Source organism: Strix aluco, chromosome 9 (assembly GCF_031877795.1).
Source record: "Strix aluco isolate bStrAlu1 chromosome 9, bStrAlu1.hap1, whole genome shotgun sequence".
Taxonomy (NCBI): Eukaryota; Metazoa; Chordata; class Aves; order Strigiformes; family Strigidae; genus Strix; species Strix aluco.
Genome location: NC_133939.1, coordinates 26,006,628 through 26,026,202, shown reverse-complemented (window position 1 = coordinate 26,026,202; position 19,575 = coordinate 26,006,628). Strand labels below are relative to the sequence as shown.

The 19,575-nt window shown below is 38.8% G+C and overlaps 1 protein-coding gene across 1 annotated transcript; it reads left to right on the top strand.

Annotated features, from left to right (window-relative positions):
• On the top strand, positions 1 to 18,969 carry SKIL (SKI like proto-oncogene). Its single transcript, XM_074834282.1, has 7 exons — positions 1 to 130; positions 887 to 2,804; positions 7,374 to 7,471; positions 8,872 to 9,110; positions 9,321 to 9,562; positions 10,632 to 10,856; positions 13,840 to 18,969. The coding sequence occupies exons 2-7, from the start codon at positions 1,698 to 1,700 to the stop codon at positions 13,999 to 14,001; spliced, it is 2,073 nt and encodes a 690-aa protein (XP_074690383.1). The 5' UTR covers positions 1 to 130; positions 887 to 1,697; the 3' UTR covers positions 14,002 to 18,969.
• The last annotated feature ends 606 nt before the right edge of the window (positions 18,970 to 19,575 follow it).

Here is a 19,575-nt window from a genome sequence, read left to right as displayed (position 1 = left end):
GCGCGCCGCCGCCGCCGTCTCCGTGGCTGCCTCCGCCGCCGCCGCCGTCTCCGCAGTGAGGTCACGGGTGGGCGGTGCGTGCGCGGAGCCTGTTCCGCTCCCCAGGCTGCCGGAGCCCCCGCGGCGCCGGGTGAGGAGCCGGGGTACCGGGGTACCGGGGGGCGGGGGGGGGGGTTACCGGGAGGGAGCCTGTGGGGGAGGGGACGCGGCCGTCCCCACGGCGGGGGAGGGGCGGGAGCGCCTGAGGGGGGGATGGGGCTGAGGCGGGGGAGGGGCGCGCCGTCCCCGGGGGCAGGGAGCGGCGGCGGGGCTGGGAGAATGGGGGTGCGGGCTGGCGGAGCGCGGAGGCGGCGGTGGGGGGGCGGCGGGGTGCGGCCCCGGGCAGCCGGGCAGGGCGGAGGGGCGAGCCAGGCGGCGAGGGGGGGAGGGGAGGGGGCGAGCCCTGCCCGGAGCGGTGCCGGCGGGGTGAGGTGAGTCACGGGCGCGGGAGGGAGGGTGCGAGCGGCGGGTTGCGGCGTCCCGGGCCCTTCCGGGAAGAGGCTGCGGGGCGAGGGGCCGGTTCCCGGGCGGAGGGGCTGGGCAGCGGCCCTCGTCTCTCTCTTCCCGGAGAGCCCGTCCTTGCCGGGTGCGCACGCCGCGGGAGAGCCGCTCCGGTGCCGCCCCCCGCCCGCCCGCGGCTCGCCGGGCGGTGGATGCGGCGCTTCGGGAGTTGCCCGCTGCTGCCAGCTTCACCCATCTGCCAGGGCTTGTCGTGGGGCTTACGGTTCTAAAGGAGAGCGCCCTGCGCGCTGCTGTTTCGTAATTAATGGGGAAACGCATCCCTCCTTCGGCACAGCAAACTCACGTTTCGGCATTGCATAGGACTGACCTCTTTCTCTTCTCGCAGGTTATCTGGAAAGACTCTGTGTTAGCACAAGACATGAATTTAGCCGGTGGCCTGGATCTTACCTCTATTACTAATAACTCGGGGTGGGAAAATTCTGACACACACCAGTGACATCTGTGCGAAAGGTGACTCTCTAGGGACGTTCTAGGGTGATCTGGATCAGCCTTTAATTTGGGGATTTATTTGTGAACTGCCATAGTAACTCTCACGGTGGTGGTGAAATCATAAAGTTGGCAGCGCAGTAAAGCAAGCCCTTAAGATTGTGTTTGATCTCCAAGAACTGAAAGTGCTGAATAAAATTTTCATACGACTTAAAGCTGCGTTTTGGATCAGTTGCATTAAGATCCGTGTTCTTCAAACTGAGGCCATTTTTCTATTTTAATATTTAAATAGAGACTTATTTGAAAAGACAATCTATTTTTTAAAGGAAAAAAAATGGTCAAGGAATGGACGCTCTTGCATCAATGCATTGTTTTTTACTAAATGGCTGTACAAGACTACTGTATAAAATAGTGGGTAGGGTATGAAGAAGAGCCTTTTGTATACGTATTGCAGTGGGTTTTTTATATTGGAAAACTGAAAAAACTATAAAACAAAAATTTGTGGGACCTCTGTTATTAATTTTATGGTATTACATGCAAAATGGGTTACAGTTTTTACTGTTGGAGGCTGAAGAAGTAACATTTTACTGAAAGGAGCGCAAAGCTTGGTGTAGCCAAGGTAGTCAAGATCACTCAGAATTGTTTTTTATATGAACAAGCAGGAGAATGCACATTCAAGACTTAGTTAATTAAAGTTCTGGTGTTTAGCAATGGAAAGCCCACAAATAAACTTCCCTCTAGGTCTAGTTTCAGACCAAAAAAGGAGTGGGATCCAAGAGGATGGGAGTCCTCCGTTAAAAAAAGCAATGACAGAAATGCATGTAAATAGCAAAGTACGAGTTGTAATAAATAAATTGCCAACAATAAAGAAGGAAAACTTGGACGAATATGACGAAACTCCTGCGGAGGCTGACGGGGAAACTGCCAAGCCAAACAGTACTTCCCTATCTGAGCCTTTGAATTTAAATCCAGGTTTGAAGCACACGTTGGCACAGTTCCACCTAAGCAGCCAGAGTTCACTGGGTGGACCGGCAGCTTTTTCAGCTCGTTATTCCCAGGAAAGTATGTCACCCTCTGTCTTCTTGCCTCTTCCATCACCACAAATACTTTCTGGTCCGCTGCTCATTCCTCCGGACAGCTCTACAGAACTCACCCAGACTATGCTGGAGGGGGAATCTATCTCCTGTTTCAAAGTTGGAGGAGAAAAGAGACTCTGCCTGCCTCAAGTGTTGAATTCAGTGCTTCGAGACTTTTCACTGCAACAGATCAATACGGTGTGTGACGAACTGTATATATACTGCTCGAGGTGCACTTCCGACCAGCTTCACATTCTGAAGGTTTTGGGAATTCTTCCATTTAACGCTCCGTCCTGTGGGCTAATTACACTGACCGATGCTCAGAGACTATGCAATGCTTTACTACGTCCTCGCACTTTTCCACAAAACAGCAGTTTTCTCCCTGGTAAGAACACCTTGGCCCAGTTGAAAGAGACTGGCAGTGCCTTTGAAGTAGAGCATGAGTGCCTGGGCAAGTGCCAGGGGTTGTTTGCGCCTCAGTTCTACCTTGCGCCGGATGACCCGTGTATCCAGTGTTTGGAGTGCTACGGGATGTTCTCGCCCCAGACGTTTGTGATGCATTCGCACAGATCCCCGGACAAGAGGACCTGCCACTGGGGATTTGAATCGGCCAAGTGGCACTGCTACCTGCATATTAACCAAAAATACTTAGGGACGTCGGAGGAGCGGGAGCTGAAGCATCTCTTGGAGGAAATGAAGGAGAAATTTAGCGAGAAAAATCAGAAAAGAACTCGGTCCAAAGTAAGTTCACCTACTCTTGTAAAACTCCCAAATCTCTTTCTGCTCACACGCAGATACTTGTTTTGGAAGTGCATTGCTTGCCTTTTGTAAGTGAGAATGCTTGTCAAATCAAGCCTGAGTTAAATTTGTGAGAGAGCTTCACCATGGAAATACTTTTCTCATCAAAAGGTGCAGTAATTTCTTTCCTCTTTGGGCTGCAAGTAACTTCATTCGAGCTGGTTTGGCTTTGTTGGTTCTTGTTCAGTTCTAAAGTATGCAGTCTCTGGAAAATTCAGAGCTATTGTGGAAATTTTCATTCTCCCATTTGACCTCTGAGTATGTTTTATGCGGCGTGTGTTGCAGCAGCTGAGCAAAGCAGAAAGGAGCTTGAAAATCAAGTATTGCAAATTAATTCTTCATTTGTTGTTTTTACTCCCGCACACACACGTGCGGTATGTGGCAACCTGGCTTGCTAACCACCCAGCTCATGACTTTGCATGTAGGATAATGGTGCATTGATAAGTTGCTGTTTAGAAGCCCAAAGTCTGCTTGTTCAGCAATAGCTCTCTGTTTAAACCAGTTGTATAAATATGCCAAAAAGGGGGTTTTAAGCAGCCCAAGTAATGAGCTGTAGGCCGGTATCTTGACAATGGTTAATAATAGATGTTGTATTTTTTCCTAAAATACTGCTGCAAGTCTGCGCTGTGGTTCAAAAATACAGAGCTTATTTTTCCCTTAGAGGGCTGCTTCTTTAAATAATAAGACAAGCATCAGATAAATACTGAACATCATAGAAGTTTCCATTCATAGAAGGTACAATTTTTTGGATATAATTTAAACTTAAACAGTTTTTAAATGGTTCCTACCCCACCATTATGTTTCTTTTCAGTGTATTTGGCATTTACATGTCTGTTTGGCTACTGGTTTGATTATATATCCATTTTGCTTGTTGGATGTTCTGTGGTGGATTTCAAAATAGCAGCAAGAGCAGGCCAGATGGTTGAGCCCAAAAAGGTATATGCTGCAAGTTGACACCTTTCAGCATAAACTTCTGAAAAGTTCGTATTGCAGAAAGGCTTACTGTAGTAACAGGTATTTTTACAGTTATGAGAGCCTACAGTGAGGGATTTTAGCAGAAAATTTCCGTGAAAGTCTACAATATGGCGTGCTTCCATGTGCTGAGTTAGTTGAAGATGCAGGTGAGTTCATAGCACGGACACTTTGCTTTTCATCTGATAAAGGCAGTCTTCATTACCTACACTGGCATTGCAAGGATAAACTATAGTATGGTGGATGCATCAGTGGAAATAGTCTTCCATATTCATACCTATCATACTGCTTCCCTTTTCACAGTAGCAGCTTTCAGACCATGAGATCTTTCAGTTTCATGTGTACAGCTGAAAAAAACAGCTGAAAATAGCAGTAACAGTAATTTGGACTGGACTGGTGCCAATGAAATACAAAAACTTTCTGGAGTCTTCCGTTGCAGACCTGTATAGTTCTTTCTTACAGAGCAGCATATGAAATGAGAACGAGAGAGAAACTGTGAAAACTTGAACAAAGATAAAATGGTGGGGGAGGGTGCTTTTTTTGTTGTTGTTGTCTCATGGATATTCATCTGGGAAGTACAAAAGAGTATAAGAGTTTAGTAATAGGGGATTGTTGGAGCACGGCCTCTGTTTCCTTGTCCTGGGGAAGCTTGGGCTGCTTCTGTCATCTTTTTGCCCTCATTTCTGTGGTGTGAGAGAGGTGTTAGGTGCAACGTGTAGACATTACCTTTTGTTATGCTCCTAGGGAAATTTATTTGCAGGATTTTCCATTTGTTTCTTACCGCCTTTGCTGAGTCAGTCCTCGGAAGTGCTGGCGCATCTTTGAGGTTATCTTGGATGGCCCACAAAGAACAGTTGCCCTTGGCTAGGTGTTAGTCCATCCAGTAATAATAAATGATGAATTAAATCCCATAGTCTTTAGAGCATCCTAGATCCTGTGCCTTGCCTTTCTCCTTAGTGTTTCACTCTGAGTTTATTCACCTCACAGTGCAAATACTTTTGCTTTCAGTATTTTAAGAGCAGACAGTGTACTCCCAAGGTTAATTCTTTTCTGTTCTTTCTGCTAGTAAGAAAGCTGTAAGCTGTATATTTGATTGTCACCGAGTTTTTCATTTTCTGTTGAGTTCTAGACTGCAGTGTAACATCCACCTGCTCCTCATGGAACAGCTGTCGCTAAGTCTGTGCTGATCTCTGCGCCGTCGAATCCTCATTCCCTTTGACTTTGTGACGGTTTCTGATAATCGCTCTGCGCTAAAACTTTGCCTTGTTTCTCAGACTAATTCCTTGAGTTGGTCACGGTGTGTGGGGAAAAGCTCGCAATGTGGAGTGTTAACATTTCGTAAATCCCATCTATGCTAAAACTACTGGCTTAATGATTAGGCTGAAACCACTACTTATCTATATTTTTTTTTTCCTTAAAGAACAGCTTTGTACAACTAGCTTAGAAGAAAAATAAGACATTTTTCATGTAGCCCTTTCAAACAGTTTAGGTGAAAGTCATTCAATTCAACTTGGATATATTGTGTTTACAGAATTACTTATGAGAATCTAAACTAAACAGATTGTTAGGTAATGAAATGTACAGATATATATTGAAGTAGATTCTTTATCTCTATTTTATTAACCTGGATGATGAGGGAAGAATCACGTTAGAAAAAGAATTCATGTTTATTTATGGCTACTGTTCATTTTCTTTCCTAAGTAAAAATTTGATTGCATGTTATGAAATTCATTTGCAAAATGCACACTAATGGATAGACAGTAAAGTCAGTTTCCATTTGAAATAGGTGGGAATGTAAAAATCTGACCTAATAACTTGAAAATAGAGATTACCTGATAGATAATTTCATATGTAAATTTAAAATGTGAGTTCTAAAACATGGACAAGATGTGATTCAGAAGTTAAAATGGGATTACTGTATACTAGCTGCAGTATAAGTAGAAGAATATATGTACATTATTTAAATTACTAGAATGATCTGAGTAAGTAGAAGAAATTTGACAAGTGTAAGGATGAGGCAATTTTTCTAGGGATTATTCGCTGTATTTCAAATCTTTATTATTTAAAGGCTTGGTTATGAATTCACTGTTCTGGAGTTTAGCTTACTTGCGCCCTCCCTCCTTTCTATCTGCGTTGGAACTGATCTGAGGAACTGCAGGGGTGGAGTTAAATTTCAGTTTCATTTCTAGAGCTGAATTTAGGGAGCTGGAAGTTTTGACCAGAATATTGTAGGTGGGATTTGGTCTTTCTCATGGCCAAGTGGCATTTGATTCTGCAGACCTTGGTACAAGCCACATGTGTGTAACTGGGTACTCTCTTAACTGCCAGAGATGAAGTTCTGTGACGTTTATTTTAGGGTGTGTAAATATAAACTTTTCTGATACTATATCTTGTACACAAAGAATTGTGAAGATGTTAGAATGAAATGAAGCTGTCGGTACAGTAGGGTGTATGCTCAGCAATAAAAAATTAAAATAGAAGGAGAAGGAAGGGGGTTTGGGCATCCAAGGTGGGTGTTGTTTGGAGACTGACTGGGCATCAGTGTGCCTGTGGGAGGTGGTGAGCAACATCCTTTGCTTCACTTGGGGGTTTTTTTGTGTTCTTTCACCTATTAAACTGTCTTTCTTTTGACCCAAAAGTTTTCTTGCTTTGTCCCCATCCCCCTGGGGGTGGTGGTGAGGGAGCGGCTGCGTAGGTGCTTGGCTGCTGGCTGGGGTCAACCAACCACACCTTACCCAAAAACCCACTTCCCAAGGCTATTTTAATACAATGAAATTAAGAACCAATTTCTTAGCCATGAGTCTTGTTTAAATGCATGACAAGACACCTTTCACTTGAAATTAATAGTAACTTTGCAGTGGCGCATGAAGTATCACCAGTAACTTTGACTAAAGAGTAATTCCAAAAATATTACTTGAGACAACAAACAGAACAAGAATTGCTATCCAAATACAGAATAACAGAAGTTTTTTAAGATTATATATTCTGATGCACTTGAATTAGTTTTGTTTGTTACTGCAAAGGGAATGGAGTTGTCATGTTACTGCAGCAGCTTTGCACACTCCTGTAATAAAACTTCGTGACAACTGAAGAAAGTTCTGTGTCTGGCACACCAGTAATTGTTCCAATTTATTCAGTTTTTGTTTTGTAATAAAGTACCTGGTAGGTGCTGTGGATACTTTATTGCAAGAGGCTCCTACAACCTTTTGAGAATCCTAGTTTCTGCTTTCTGTGTCTCCCATTTCTAGTATGCCTCTGGCAGAGTTCTGGAAACTCAGCAGAGCTTTTATATAGGTTTGTAAAGAGATTTTCTTTTCATTTCATTGCTACTTTGCCCGTAATGGGAAATTGGAGACCGAAGAAACTTCTGTGGCTTGCATCACCCTGCATCTCTGCTAAAGAGACCCTATTTTTCGCTACCCCACTTTCTCTGGTGTGTATGTATTAACAGTGTAAATGCAGTTCCACAGGGGAGCTTTTATGAAAATGTAAATAGCTTTTATCCATCTTCCAATTAGCAATTTACTTTTTTTCCTTTAGGCAGATTCACAGCAGAGCCTGGACTTATCGCAGTGGTATCCAGTTATAAAGCAAGAAGCAGAAACTGATCCTCAACCACCCTCCTTTTTCCATCCCAGGTAACTGAATTTCCTGTGTAGATCTCTAAGCACTGTATGTACAGGTATTTATATACTTCTGGATATTTAAAAATAATTCAAACTGAAAAAAATATACTTGCAACATGAACTGTTAGGAGAACTCTCAGGGATAGCAGAGCAATAATTGAACCCTAACTTTTTATGCATTTTTTCGTGTAAATATTAATGAACTGCTTGTGAGTGGTTTTTGGTACAGGACTCAAGCTGTGATCTATGAGTGTTCTTCAGTAGGCAATACAATTGAAATGTAATTACAGTTTCCCTTTTCAGAGTAGAAATGACAGAAGATAATTTTTAATCTGTCATATTATAATACAATGCGTGCATGTGGAAAGCTGCATAGGGCCTATTTACCATGAGTGCAACTTAATTTCCTTTCAAAAAAGACTTTTAAAAGGTGTTTGAAGGCTTTCTTCCACACCGGAGTAATGGCTACAGACGAATTGTCTGTTGATTAGTTTCCTGGGTTTAGAAACCAAGTGCGTTTCCTCAACACAGTACAGAGTTTGTCATCTGCATCAACAAGGGAAACAATTTTTCTTGACGTACCTCTTACCCTCATCCCCGAGTGGTTCTGCATTTACTGTAGATGGGTGAGATCAGACTCAAAGCAACGCACACACATCAAACTAGTTCCCACACAAACACGTGAATGGTGGAACTTCTGTGATGGGCCCTCAGTTTGCTGTTTCTGTTGGTGCCTTCCTTCAGAACTGTGAGAAGGGAAAGTATTGAAGACAGCAATGTTAACTCTGGCATTGCGACACTGATTCTCTTGGCACTGACCTTAACACATTTGGCAGTCTTTTCCCTCTGTACTAGACAAAAGCTGAGTGGCTAGGTTAGGGCGGTACAGAAGGATGCTCCCAGGAGTCCAGGAGCTCTGAAAATCCAGAGGGATCTCTCAGTATATGTGGGAAAGAAGGTCCATCACTGGTGTCAGACATGCCCCAGCGCTGTCAGTGCACAGCTTTGCTTTTTAAAGAGTGATAGGCTCATTCCCACTACACTGATCGCTTCCCCCATCCTCCACTGCTAATATAAGGATTATGGAAATGCTAGAGAGTCTGGATTCAGGAGCATTCTAATTTCACTCTTTGCATTTAAATGAAGATTTCATATGATTTTCTATATGATTTTTTTAATCAGCCATGTTTGGAAAGTCCTCTTGTTAGCCTCAAAACCTTATCTAGATACATCTACTCAGTAAAGATTATTAAGTGGATCGTTAGGATTTCTTTTGCATAGGAAAAATATAAAAAGGGCATGCTTATTTTTCATTGAAGCTTTTATAGTTTGAAATCACATTAAATTAAACTGCTCTCTACCAGTCATCATTTATTATGCCTTACCTTTCATTCTTAATTTTACTGTTTCAGTTACTACCTTTATATGTGTGATAAAGTGGTGGCCCCAAATGTATCTCTTGCATCACAATATAAGGATGTTGCAAAAACAACAGTCAAAGCTTCAGAAGTAATTAAATCCTCACCTGGACAGTCAGAGAAGAAGCTCAGTAGTGGAAAGCACAAAAAAGCTGCTTCCTATCCAGAGCTTTCTCTCGAAGAACAGGAAAAAATTGACTTGAAAACTGGCGTGGAGCAGCATAAACGTTTAGGTGAGTAGTGAAAATGACGTTGAAGTCTTTTCATTTTTTATACCATATCATTTTGGAAAGCTCAACACCAAGCTAGTATTTTGTGATGTCACTTCAGTTTTCCAAAAATTCTTTGGATCTTTTTCTAATCTTCAGTTTTCTTTGCATTTTTTTCACTCTGGAAGTTTAATTTTCTGTGATTATTATGCTGTGTTCTTTTTTTCTCTATAGATCCACCTGTGTCAACTCGTTCTTCAAGAGGTGGAAAATCTGAACGTGTTTCTTCCAAAATCCCTAGAGACTCTAGCCGTGTTGAAGTAGGTAGTGATGTGCGAACCTTGTCCCCCACTCTCATGAAGGACATCAGTTGTGAAGATGACAAGGGAAGGATCATGGAAGAAGTAATGAAAACCTACATCAAACAGCAAGAAAAACTAAATATTATTTTGCGGAGGAAACAGCAGCTTCAAATGGTACAGTGCCAATCTGAGTGCATTTCAATTTTGACATCAGTTAGCGTGCTGGTTCTAGAATCAGTATCACAGATTACATTCATTTAGAAACACCAAAACACACTTGTCCCCCTAGCTTGAATCCAGCACCAACTCTTTAATATCCCTTATGCTCATTAGGTTCAAGTCCACTAATAATTGGTGAATTTTCAGTTTGCAACTACTGTGTTCAAGCAGCTGCTTCTTTTCTTTTATCCAAATTAAAACGACTTATTTCAGTTCAAAGTGTTTTCCAAAAATTTAAGTATTTTGGCAAATATAGTTTAAGTCCTCCAAAATTTCGCAGTTTTCAGGCTTTTAGAGATGCAGACATCAATATGCTAGGAGTGGTCTTATCACTGCCCTGTATAAAAGAAGAATACCACCTTCCTATTTCTGTTTGATAAGCTCTTGTTTTTAGGGGGATTTTATTAGTCTTTTAGTAATGGATGACATTAAAAGCTGGTGTTCACTTACACTCATTTCTGTTTTCTTAATTAAGGTAAATACTGGTTTTGCTTCTTACATTCATAGACCAGATATTTTATTGTAGTTTATTTAATGTTAAGCTCAGAATCTATGAGCTCAGATAGGGCCTTAGAGCTGCTACTTTTAAGTTATTCTCCTGTTGGAGGTAAAGCTTGTAAATAAGTTAAAAAAATTTAAGACTTTAAAAAATGCCAAAATGCTAGTGGAAAAAGAAATCAAACACATTTATTTTGTTTTCTGATGATACACTTCTTGCATCTTCAAAGTATATTTTAGTAAATCAGTGCTGCTGCTTTCTGAGGTTCAGTGCTGGAAGTTGTGAATCTGTTTCTGGAAGCTCCATGTACTTGCAAGTATAAACAATTTCTTAAAAATTAAAATGCTTGCTGCAGAATTTCAGGCTGTCATTGATAAGTAGATAAATACCATTATCAGGCTGTTGTTATCAGTAGATAAATGTGCTCTTTTTCACCTCACTGTTTCTAGATACACATTTAAATTCAGTTTTTTACTTTTCTGGTCTTAGAACTAAGGTGTATGTGATCCTGATTTTTCTTGACAGGAAGTGGAAATGTTAAGCAACTCTAAAGCTATGAAGGAGCTAACTGAAGAGCAGCAGAATTTACAAAAAGAACTTGAATGTTTGCAAACAGAGCATGCTCAAAGGATGGAAGAATTTTATTTTGAGCAGAGAGACTTGGAGAAGAAACTGGACCAAGTGATGAAGCAAAAGTGTAGCTGTGACTCCAATTTAGAAAAAGACAAAGAAGCTGAATATGCAGCCCAGGTGAGAAGGGAAAGTTCATTTCAAACCAAACCATATTTGGTGTATCAGGAAATTGTGAAGCTATTGCTCAGCCACCTTAAAGTTTCATCTTCTCCGTCTGTTCTGATACCATAGACAAATATAAAAACAGGTCACAGTGACAGCGATATTTATTTCCCTGTTCCTTGATTGAGACTGAGGTAGAATGCAACTTACAGGAACAAATGATATTATTTATGAAATACTAATCTTGAACATAAGGTCTGTTACATCCCCATTTAAAACAAATTGTGTTTTTAATGTGTATAAGCTTGCCCATGTTACAGAATTAAACATTCTCATTTTAGTTACAGAAATAAGCTATTCCTCTTTCTTCCTTTTATGTTAAAAAAAAAAATCTGAACCTCTCAACCCTCTATTTGTCAGATTAGTAGCATACCTTGCTTCTCTGTTTCTTGGTGTAGAATCCTCTGTGCTATCTGATTGAGACCCCTTCTGTGCTCTATCAAAACAGTTGATCAAGAGTTCTCTTGGAAATGAAAATCATATTTTTGTCTCATTCCTGCCTCTTGGGTTCATATGTCAAAACCTGTGGAGATTTTTTCTTTCACTTTCCTTTTAACTTTGACTATTGCTTCTTTATGTTGGAGGTTATTCGTGCATTCCAGTGGGAAAAATATAGTTAAGGCCAAAGGGAGCCTTGGAATGTCCCTTTACAAAGTCAGTTGCAGTTATGATTAAATGTATAGTTGATGTCTTTTGTACTGTGTCACAGAAAACTAGTCTTCACAGGTTTTTTTAAAGTAAACAAAATCTAAAACTTAAGCTGGGTAAAGCTTTGTGGTCATTTGATCATAGCTGTGTATATTTCCTGTTCTCACTGTCTCAAACTAAGAAACAGGCAGTACTTGAGAGACAGGTTTTGGTATTTTTGGGGAGTAGGGCAGAGACTAGTATCATAAATCCTTCTCATGAATTTAATTTCATGACATCCCACTCCACAGATTCCTAGACTTTGCTGCCAGAAATAATCCTCTCTGACTAAGGCCTGATTTACTAAACATCTGGTACAAGCCCTATTACTGCAAGTAACAACATGTTCTAATTTATGAAGATAATCATGTATAACATGTTTTATATGGCTTGTGTGGTTTACTTTCTTTAGAGGGTAAAAACCATAGATTGTTCCCCAAGCAAACTGCTTGATACTTTTGAAGTTAGACTTTGAAAACTAAATATGTCCCTTGCATGAAAATTTACTCTGTTATTACCTGTGTGGTGGAGCTATTCGCAACACATAATTTGAACCTTTTTCTCTATTTATCACATCTTAGAATAGATTTTGGACCCTAGGTTCCAAGCAGTTGTCAGAAGTACCCGAGTTAAACAGAGGTCCTGGCAACAGGTAACTTCCCCAAGCTGTGTATACAGCATTTAAAAAAAGCTTTAATGCGATGTCTTCTTGAAGCAGTTGCCCAGGCTGCCCTTTCTGTCTGAGAACTGTGGACAGGGAGGAACCCTCTTTGTACATTAAACAAAATTAATAATTTGGGATTTGCAACTTGCTTAAATGTCTGTTCTTCTTTCTAGGCCTGTCTGAAGATGCACTAAGTATCTCCCTCTTTTTGACTTCTTTATTGAATTGTGTAGTTTAATTGTTGCTTTACCCCGTCAATCCCAATAGGGCAGTATAACCAGTACTGGAATCTTTCCTTAGAGCTGGAAATCAAAACTCAGCCAGGGATGTGCTTATGTAGTACGTGCTGCAACATGCAGGCAGTGAGCGTTATCGTACTGCAACAGTTCACTTAAAGTAGTGGAGTCAGAAGACTTTCATTAATAGCCTCGTGCTGTCTAAGAACTGCTGAAATATTTCTGATTATAAAAAGAACTGTTTAAATATTTCTGATTATGCAAGTGGAGATGAAGGTCCAGTGAACGTGATGTTTCTGTAAAACCAGCACAGCAGTTCCTTTGCCCTTTATAGCAATTGACCAATGCTTGCGATCCTCTATGCTCCTGCTTCTTTCATTCTCATGTCTTCCTCATTTTCAGTGAGATGTATGCTCAGTGATGATTTAGATCAGATAGATACCTATCATTATAAAGGCAGATGAATTTTTTAGATTCAGTAAGGTCTTTTTGTAAGAAATAACTCCTTAAATCAATGGTAGAGAAGATAACTGGTTTCTAGTCTCCTCCCTGATTTAACTGCTGGTAGTATATCTATAAGCAATTTGACAGTAACTTTTCCACACTTGAAAAATTCATCAGAAGTTTCCAGATTTCACTGTAAATAAGTTTTGATGACGCTCTAGCAAGTCTGGGTTTTACTGCACTTCAAAGATGAAAAGATATTTAATTTTTGTGTTTAAACACAAAATACTTCACAAAAACATTTGGGACTTATGTTTGTATTTGAACACACCCATAAATGAACAGGTGGTTATGTTCAAGATTTTCTGAATGTCATTTCTGGTAATTCTGTTTCATTTTTACTAAAGGGTATCAGAAAACAGTGTTGATGGTTTTGTTTGTTCTAGAAATGCATTCAAGCTTTGAAATAAGTAATATTTTGTCAGGTAAGAGAAATAAACCCGGGAAATAAAAAAGTGCTATTTATTCTGGGCTTTGTGAAACGTCTGATGCAGACACGATTACAATCTTCCTGACGGATTTATGGATTATTGACATGGTCTTGTGCGGCAGTTCATATAACTGCAATTTACATGTATTTAGAAATAAGCATTTCCCTTTTTTTTTTTAATTACAGTGTGATGTTTATGCAACTTTGCATATTGATGTCGTTTACTAATGGTGTAGTAGGTAACTGCATAATTCTTGATAACTGTAGATGATGAGCTGATAAATACTGATGAACTGGAACACTTCTATCTGATGCATAGGGCAGTCATCAGTGGTATCTTGAAGTGAATAGTTGACATTTACAAGTAAGTTTGCTAAAATTTGCTCTGCCTCTATGTCTTCCCTCTCTGTTTTACAGCTAGCAGAATTGCGACTGAGATTGGATCACGCAGAGGCAGATAGACAAGAGCTTCAAGACGAACTGAGACAAGAACGAGAGGCAAGGGAAAAGTTAGAGATGATGATAAAGGAATTGAAGCTACAGATCTTGAAATCTTCAAAAAATGGGAAGGGAAAATAGAAATTGGAAGAGGAAGCATGACTGCGTCCTTCAAACAGGGTGTTTTGGTTTTTAATGAATTGTGAGCAGTTTCTGTGCGATAAGAAAAAGTATTCTCTACAGATTTCTATTTCCCAGACAAGTCCAGATGAAGATATACATATATATAAATAAATAGAGATAGGTATGCATTTTTAGATTTTCCTAACCAATGAAAATCTGCATTTCTTTGTATTGGTGTTTTTCTCAAACAATGAAAAATACGAAACTCTTGATTTAGAGTGACCAGTTTGTCTATTTCTAATGCAGTCTTGAGGACTCTACCTTTTAACATTGTCTGTTAAAATATATGTGGTGACCTTTATTTTGCTATCAATTGCACAGCCAGTTGTAAAAGTACATGAAAACCATTCTGAATTCTTCAAGGTCAAAAATAGGTTGGGTTTCAGTGAGAATTATGTGTTCTCGAACTGGGGAAAGTAAAGGCAGCTTTTCATCTGTAAGGTAATACTCAAAATTGCCACAATGATAGATGATTGATCATCAAAAGTGATTTACCAGCGTGAGTTTTTCCCATAATTTCATTGTGTGAAGTCAAGCTGATCTTTTCATTATTTTCTATTTAACAACTCATTATCAATCTAAAGAGTTTTAGAGCCAGCATTTGCTTGCCGTGCTGGAAGAAGAAAACATTAGGGGTTTCTTGTAAATTAAAAAATTTACAATTACAGTGGAATCTTTGGAAATGAAAAATTCACATATTTTCGTTTGTTCTATATAGTAGATATGAAAGAAACATCAAGAAAAGGCTTAAAGGTGGGGCTTTTCCTTCTAGAAACCGAGAAAGCTTGGCTTAACTGGCTTTCAGATACTAATGCTTTCAAGAAGCATTTATTAAAAAATGTGTAGTCATTTCTTTAGTACCCTAAGCCTCCACACTTTGAGCCTCTTGCCAACTTGTGGATTTTTCTTTCATTTACATATAACAAGCCTTAACTGACATTGTGGTAATAGCTTAAAAAATAAAATTCTGAGATACGGCACTTTGAAAATCATTTTGATAGTCTCTGTATTTGAATGGCATGGTAATGTTACCATGGATTAAGAAATACAGCATGTTTGTTAAGCTATAACATTTGAAAATGTGTAATTGTACAGAATTACTGTTTTATGTATATATAATGTTTGAGTACTTCAGAAGTCTGGTTCCTAGTGGATTAAGCGCATGACTACAAAGTTGGATGAAGAAATAATTTTTTGCACTTCTCTCCAAAAAGTTTGATACAGCTGACAGATGTTAGCTGATTATGTCAGTGACTAGGAATATTTTAGTAGTTCTAGTATTTCACTACATAATTTTAACCTGGGCTTTAGCTTCTGGTTTTGAGGTACTTAGGTTTATTATTTTCTTAATAATTCAGTTAATTTTGGATGAAACCACTAGTAAAAGCCTACAATGATTTTTTTTTTTTCCTGAAGTAGTAGAACTGAAACTTTTGAGGGTTTTTTTGTTTCTCTTTTAGTGGTATAACAGGACTGAGTATCACAGAGAAAGATAAAATTGCACATATCTTTGAATGAGGAATGAGGTGGTAAATGTCATGGAGTCACAGGATGATTCTTTTATAGCTGTGTACAATTTTGTTTATGAACTCTGTGTCGTATTTACACTGACGATTAAAGCAAGTTAAATGAAAAAATGCCAAACAATTTTCTTTGTCAGTGTTGATCAGAAAAGAAGACCCAGATTACATTTTTCCCTTCTTCAACTCCATCTGCAAATTTTTGCTTTAAAAACAATGAAAAGGAAAAAACCTCTCTTTGCAGCGTGGTTTGGAAGGAAAGGTGCTGACTGTAAATGGTTCTGGTTGTATATGCAGCACTTGCTTTAAAAACAGAATGAATGTTTTATTGTAACCACCACCAAATACATGGCTGTAGGGAGAGTAGGCAAGAATGTTGATAGAAGTGTGATTATTAGGGAATGGAGCTTGAAGTAGTCCGGCTTGATTGACAGAACCTGCATTGGGTTAGCTAGATGAGCAAATAAGAAAACACCGTCCTGGGAAACTGAGAAGTTTCATCCGGGTATTGTTAAAGGATCAAAAGATATCGTTTCTAGTTGCTTTTCAGTATCAGTGTTTTGAACCAGACTTGTTCGATTGCCAGTGTAGATAAGGCCATACAGACTTGTTTAATACAGCTGCAGTAACTAATTTACCACAGTATTTATAGCTTAGCTGTTGAATGTATGGAATCCTCATGGGATTATTATATTAGAATACTGTATATTCCGTTTCCATTTGGGTCTTGTCTATGTTACGTGACTTCTGCTCAAATTTCCCCTCGTGCCACCGGTTGATTTTCAGCAGTGGCAATTGCAGCGGAGTACTAGTATAGCCCGGGTTCCTGTGCCTCAACCAGCTCTCAACCAGCTGTTAACTGGCCTATGCTGTAGACTATTCAAATGCTGGCGGCCATAGTTTGTACTGATATTTTCACTGTTGCAAGAACTCAAGCAGCTATATGAAGTTTTAGCGATTCCAGCTGCAGATAAGGCCTTCTAATCGTTTTAAAACATCTGGCTGAAAAAGCTGATGGAACATTTATTAAAATGACTTTAAAAGTAGCTTTGTAAATATTCCATTTAGTTAATCTGAAGTTAGAATGCATTTTAAATTATTGTAATCCTCTTAAAATTCTTAAATATTACTTTCAGGCTCTTTACATAACAAATAATTTTCATATGTGTAGACTTAATTTTATACTGATTTTAAGTAATAATGTATACATAAATGTGCCATAGATTTTGTGTGTTCACAGTCTTTGAAAGATAGTTTTTTAGTAAATTGTAAATAATACCGTATCAGTTCTAGAACAAATATATGTTGACCTTTTTTCACTACCTTATGCTAGTTATATTGAATGGTTTATTTTACAGCCTAATATAGGAACTTGGAATGCACACTTAAGGGCCCTCACTTCAGTGCACACTTAATGGTAGAAACTAATTCTGTCATTAGGTCCTCGCTTTTAGCCATAGCATGCTTGTTTTGTTTATTATTATTTGTTTTGCCTTCAGTTATTGCTTGCTGATCTTTCAGGCAGGAAGTCATTTTCCCAGATAGTTGTGACACAAAGCCTGTAGGAAAAAATCCTAAAATTGTCCATAATTTTGAAAGTTGCATTATTAAATACCTAGACCAAGATCGGAGTTGCCTAGTGCACCTTTTGGAACAAAGTCAGTAGGATTCAAGGTGAATATCTAGTTTGCTCCTATACTTTTTTAAAAGAGAACTTTCACATGCTTTGTGTACTTCAGTCAACAAGAAAAAAATCGCTTAGAGAGTAAAACTCTTGTAATTATGGCAGTCTGAAAGCACCCTTGTTCGCGGTGTAGCCATGCATCCCTAGACGAAAGAGATTTTTACCTAAATCTCCAAACTTAACTAAGTCTGTGTTTTAGTTTTTGTAAAGCGTATCGTTTAGTTTGAGTATTTAGATAAATGTAGTTACGTTTCACATTCTTAAACTAATTTTATTCTATATTTAATATATTGATAGCTTAGGTGTAAAATCATTTGTATATAGTAAAGGCATAATGCAATTAGTGAAGTAGGAAAGGTTGAGTGGGAGCATAAAGCTACTGGTGGCCTGAAAAAATAAGTCTTGGCCCATATTTTAGAAGTCACAATGTTTTATTCATACATTCTTGTTTTATATTGGGGGAGGGGATAGCTAGAATGTGTTATGAAATTTTTGGAAAACTTACCTAGCATTAGTCATGAAGTTGGCCTTGAAATGTTGTCATGGTCAGCTTCCTAGGATTCACTTGTTTGTAGAGTATATATTTTGATTGTCAGTAAAGATAACAAGTTTGTATTTTTTCTGCACTTAATTCGTGTAATTAATCCACACAACAGAGTTTTCTATAACCTGGCGAAGTCGACAAAAGACGTAATTACACCTACCTGTTAATCTGTGCTTGCAATACTTTAGTAATTTTATTTAAGCTGTCAGTAGTAAGCAGCAGAAAGCTGCAAATTTCAGTTTTCATTTTGCTTATTACATTTGTAGTGAGTATTCATCAGTTTTCATTACAAAAAGCTTGTAGAATTTTGTTTGTTGCATATTTCTATTTCAAAAAGACATCAATTTTTTAGCTTTTGTGAAAGCTTTTATTGCTTACAAAATGCATGAGAATTTTGGGGTGTGTCTCCATTACTTAGAAAATTGTTTTTTTCAGGGTTAGTGATTCAGTTGGAAAACGCTTGAAAAATTAGTTTTAAGCACTTCATCAAGCACAGCAAACAAATGGTATAAAATTTTGCTATTTGAAAAATGGTTAAATGTAACAAGATCAATTGATTTTTTTTTTCCTTCGAATATAGATACCTCACTTAAAGGAAAGCACAGCTGTACTGTATTTAATTCTAGGAAATAATAAAAGACTGGTCTAAAATATTTTGTTGCCATTATGTTGCTTTCTGTGATTGACAAAATCTGTTCTTGTGTTTTCATACTCTCTCTCGAAAGTATTGATGTTGACATGCCAGTATAATTATCTCAAATTACAGAAAGTAGCTGCAAAACCAGAGTCTGTGTTAGCTCAAGGCAACAGGTTGAATGACTATTCTGAAACCATTGTAAAAGCCTGTGAAAAACGATCAGTGCATTCAACAATTTTTAATACTTTGCCAATGATGTACAGTCTTATTGTTAGAGTTGCTGTGGTTGCATTACATGACACACAAAACTGTCCTCTACCTCACGTGAGATTTAACAGATATTTTATATGGTTTTAGTAAACAAGATGCATCTATCTGGTCACTTAGTTTACAAATTTTGAATTATATTTATTGAAACATGACATACTGTGCTCTTAGCTTATACCTCAATTGTATTTTGTGCTGTTATCCATTTTCATGCCTTGTAAATACTTGTATAGATTGTGGATTCAAAAACAAATAAAGAACTGTAATGGCATAACACTCGTCTTTGTAATATTTTTGAACACCGACTTCTAAACTTGACTTTTTGGAAGATGATTAGCAACAGTGCTTTTCTAAGGAGGCCTGATCTACTTTGATTACAAAAAATTAAAACCTGATCATGCTGAAACTTGTTAGCACAACTCCTTAGGAGGTCCCCAGTTTTCTAAAGGGCATTTTTAGCAAAATCTACAAGATCAAGAGCCCTCCCTCACCATGAGCCCATTTCCTAAAGCTCTGTGAAGATACTGACACTAAGATTTCTGTGTATCTTGATATAAACTTGGTATTTGTATGTGTTATTACAACCACTTGTGTATTTGGCATGCTCTCTGGTGCACAGCTTTTGTTGCTACTTGACCACTCGAGCAACGTTTGAGTTGTTCACATCTCTCCTTAGTAGCTTAGTAATGAACAAGATGAAAGTCACATATCACCATATAAAATGCTGAGATTTATAAAAAAGTCAGAAATGAGAATTGCACTTTGTTTGCTGATGGAAAATATGCCCTCCAGTGATGCTCAGGGGTTCTTAGTTTTTTATAAATCACATGGTCATGTTGTGTAACTTTTTTGTCTACCATCAGGGAACTTAAACAGGAGA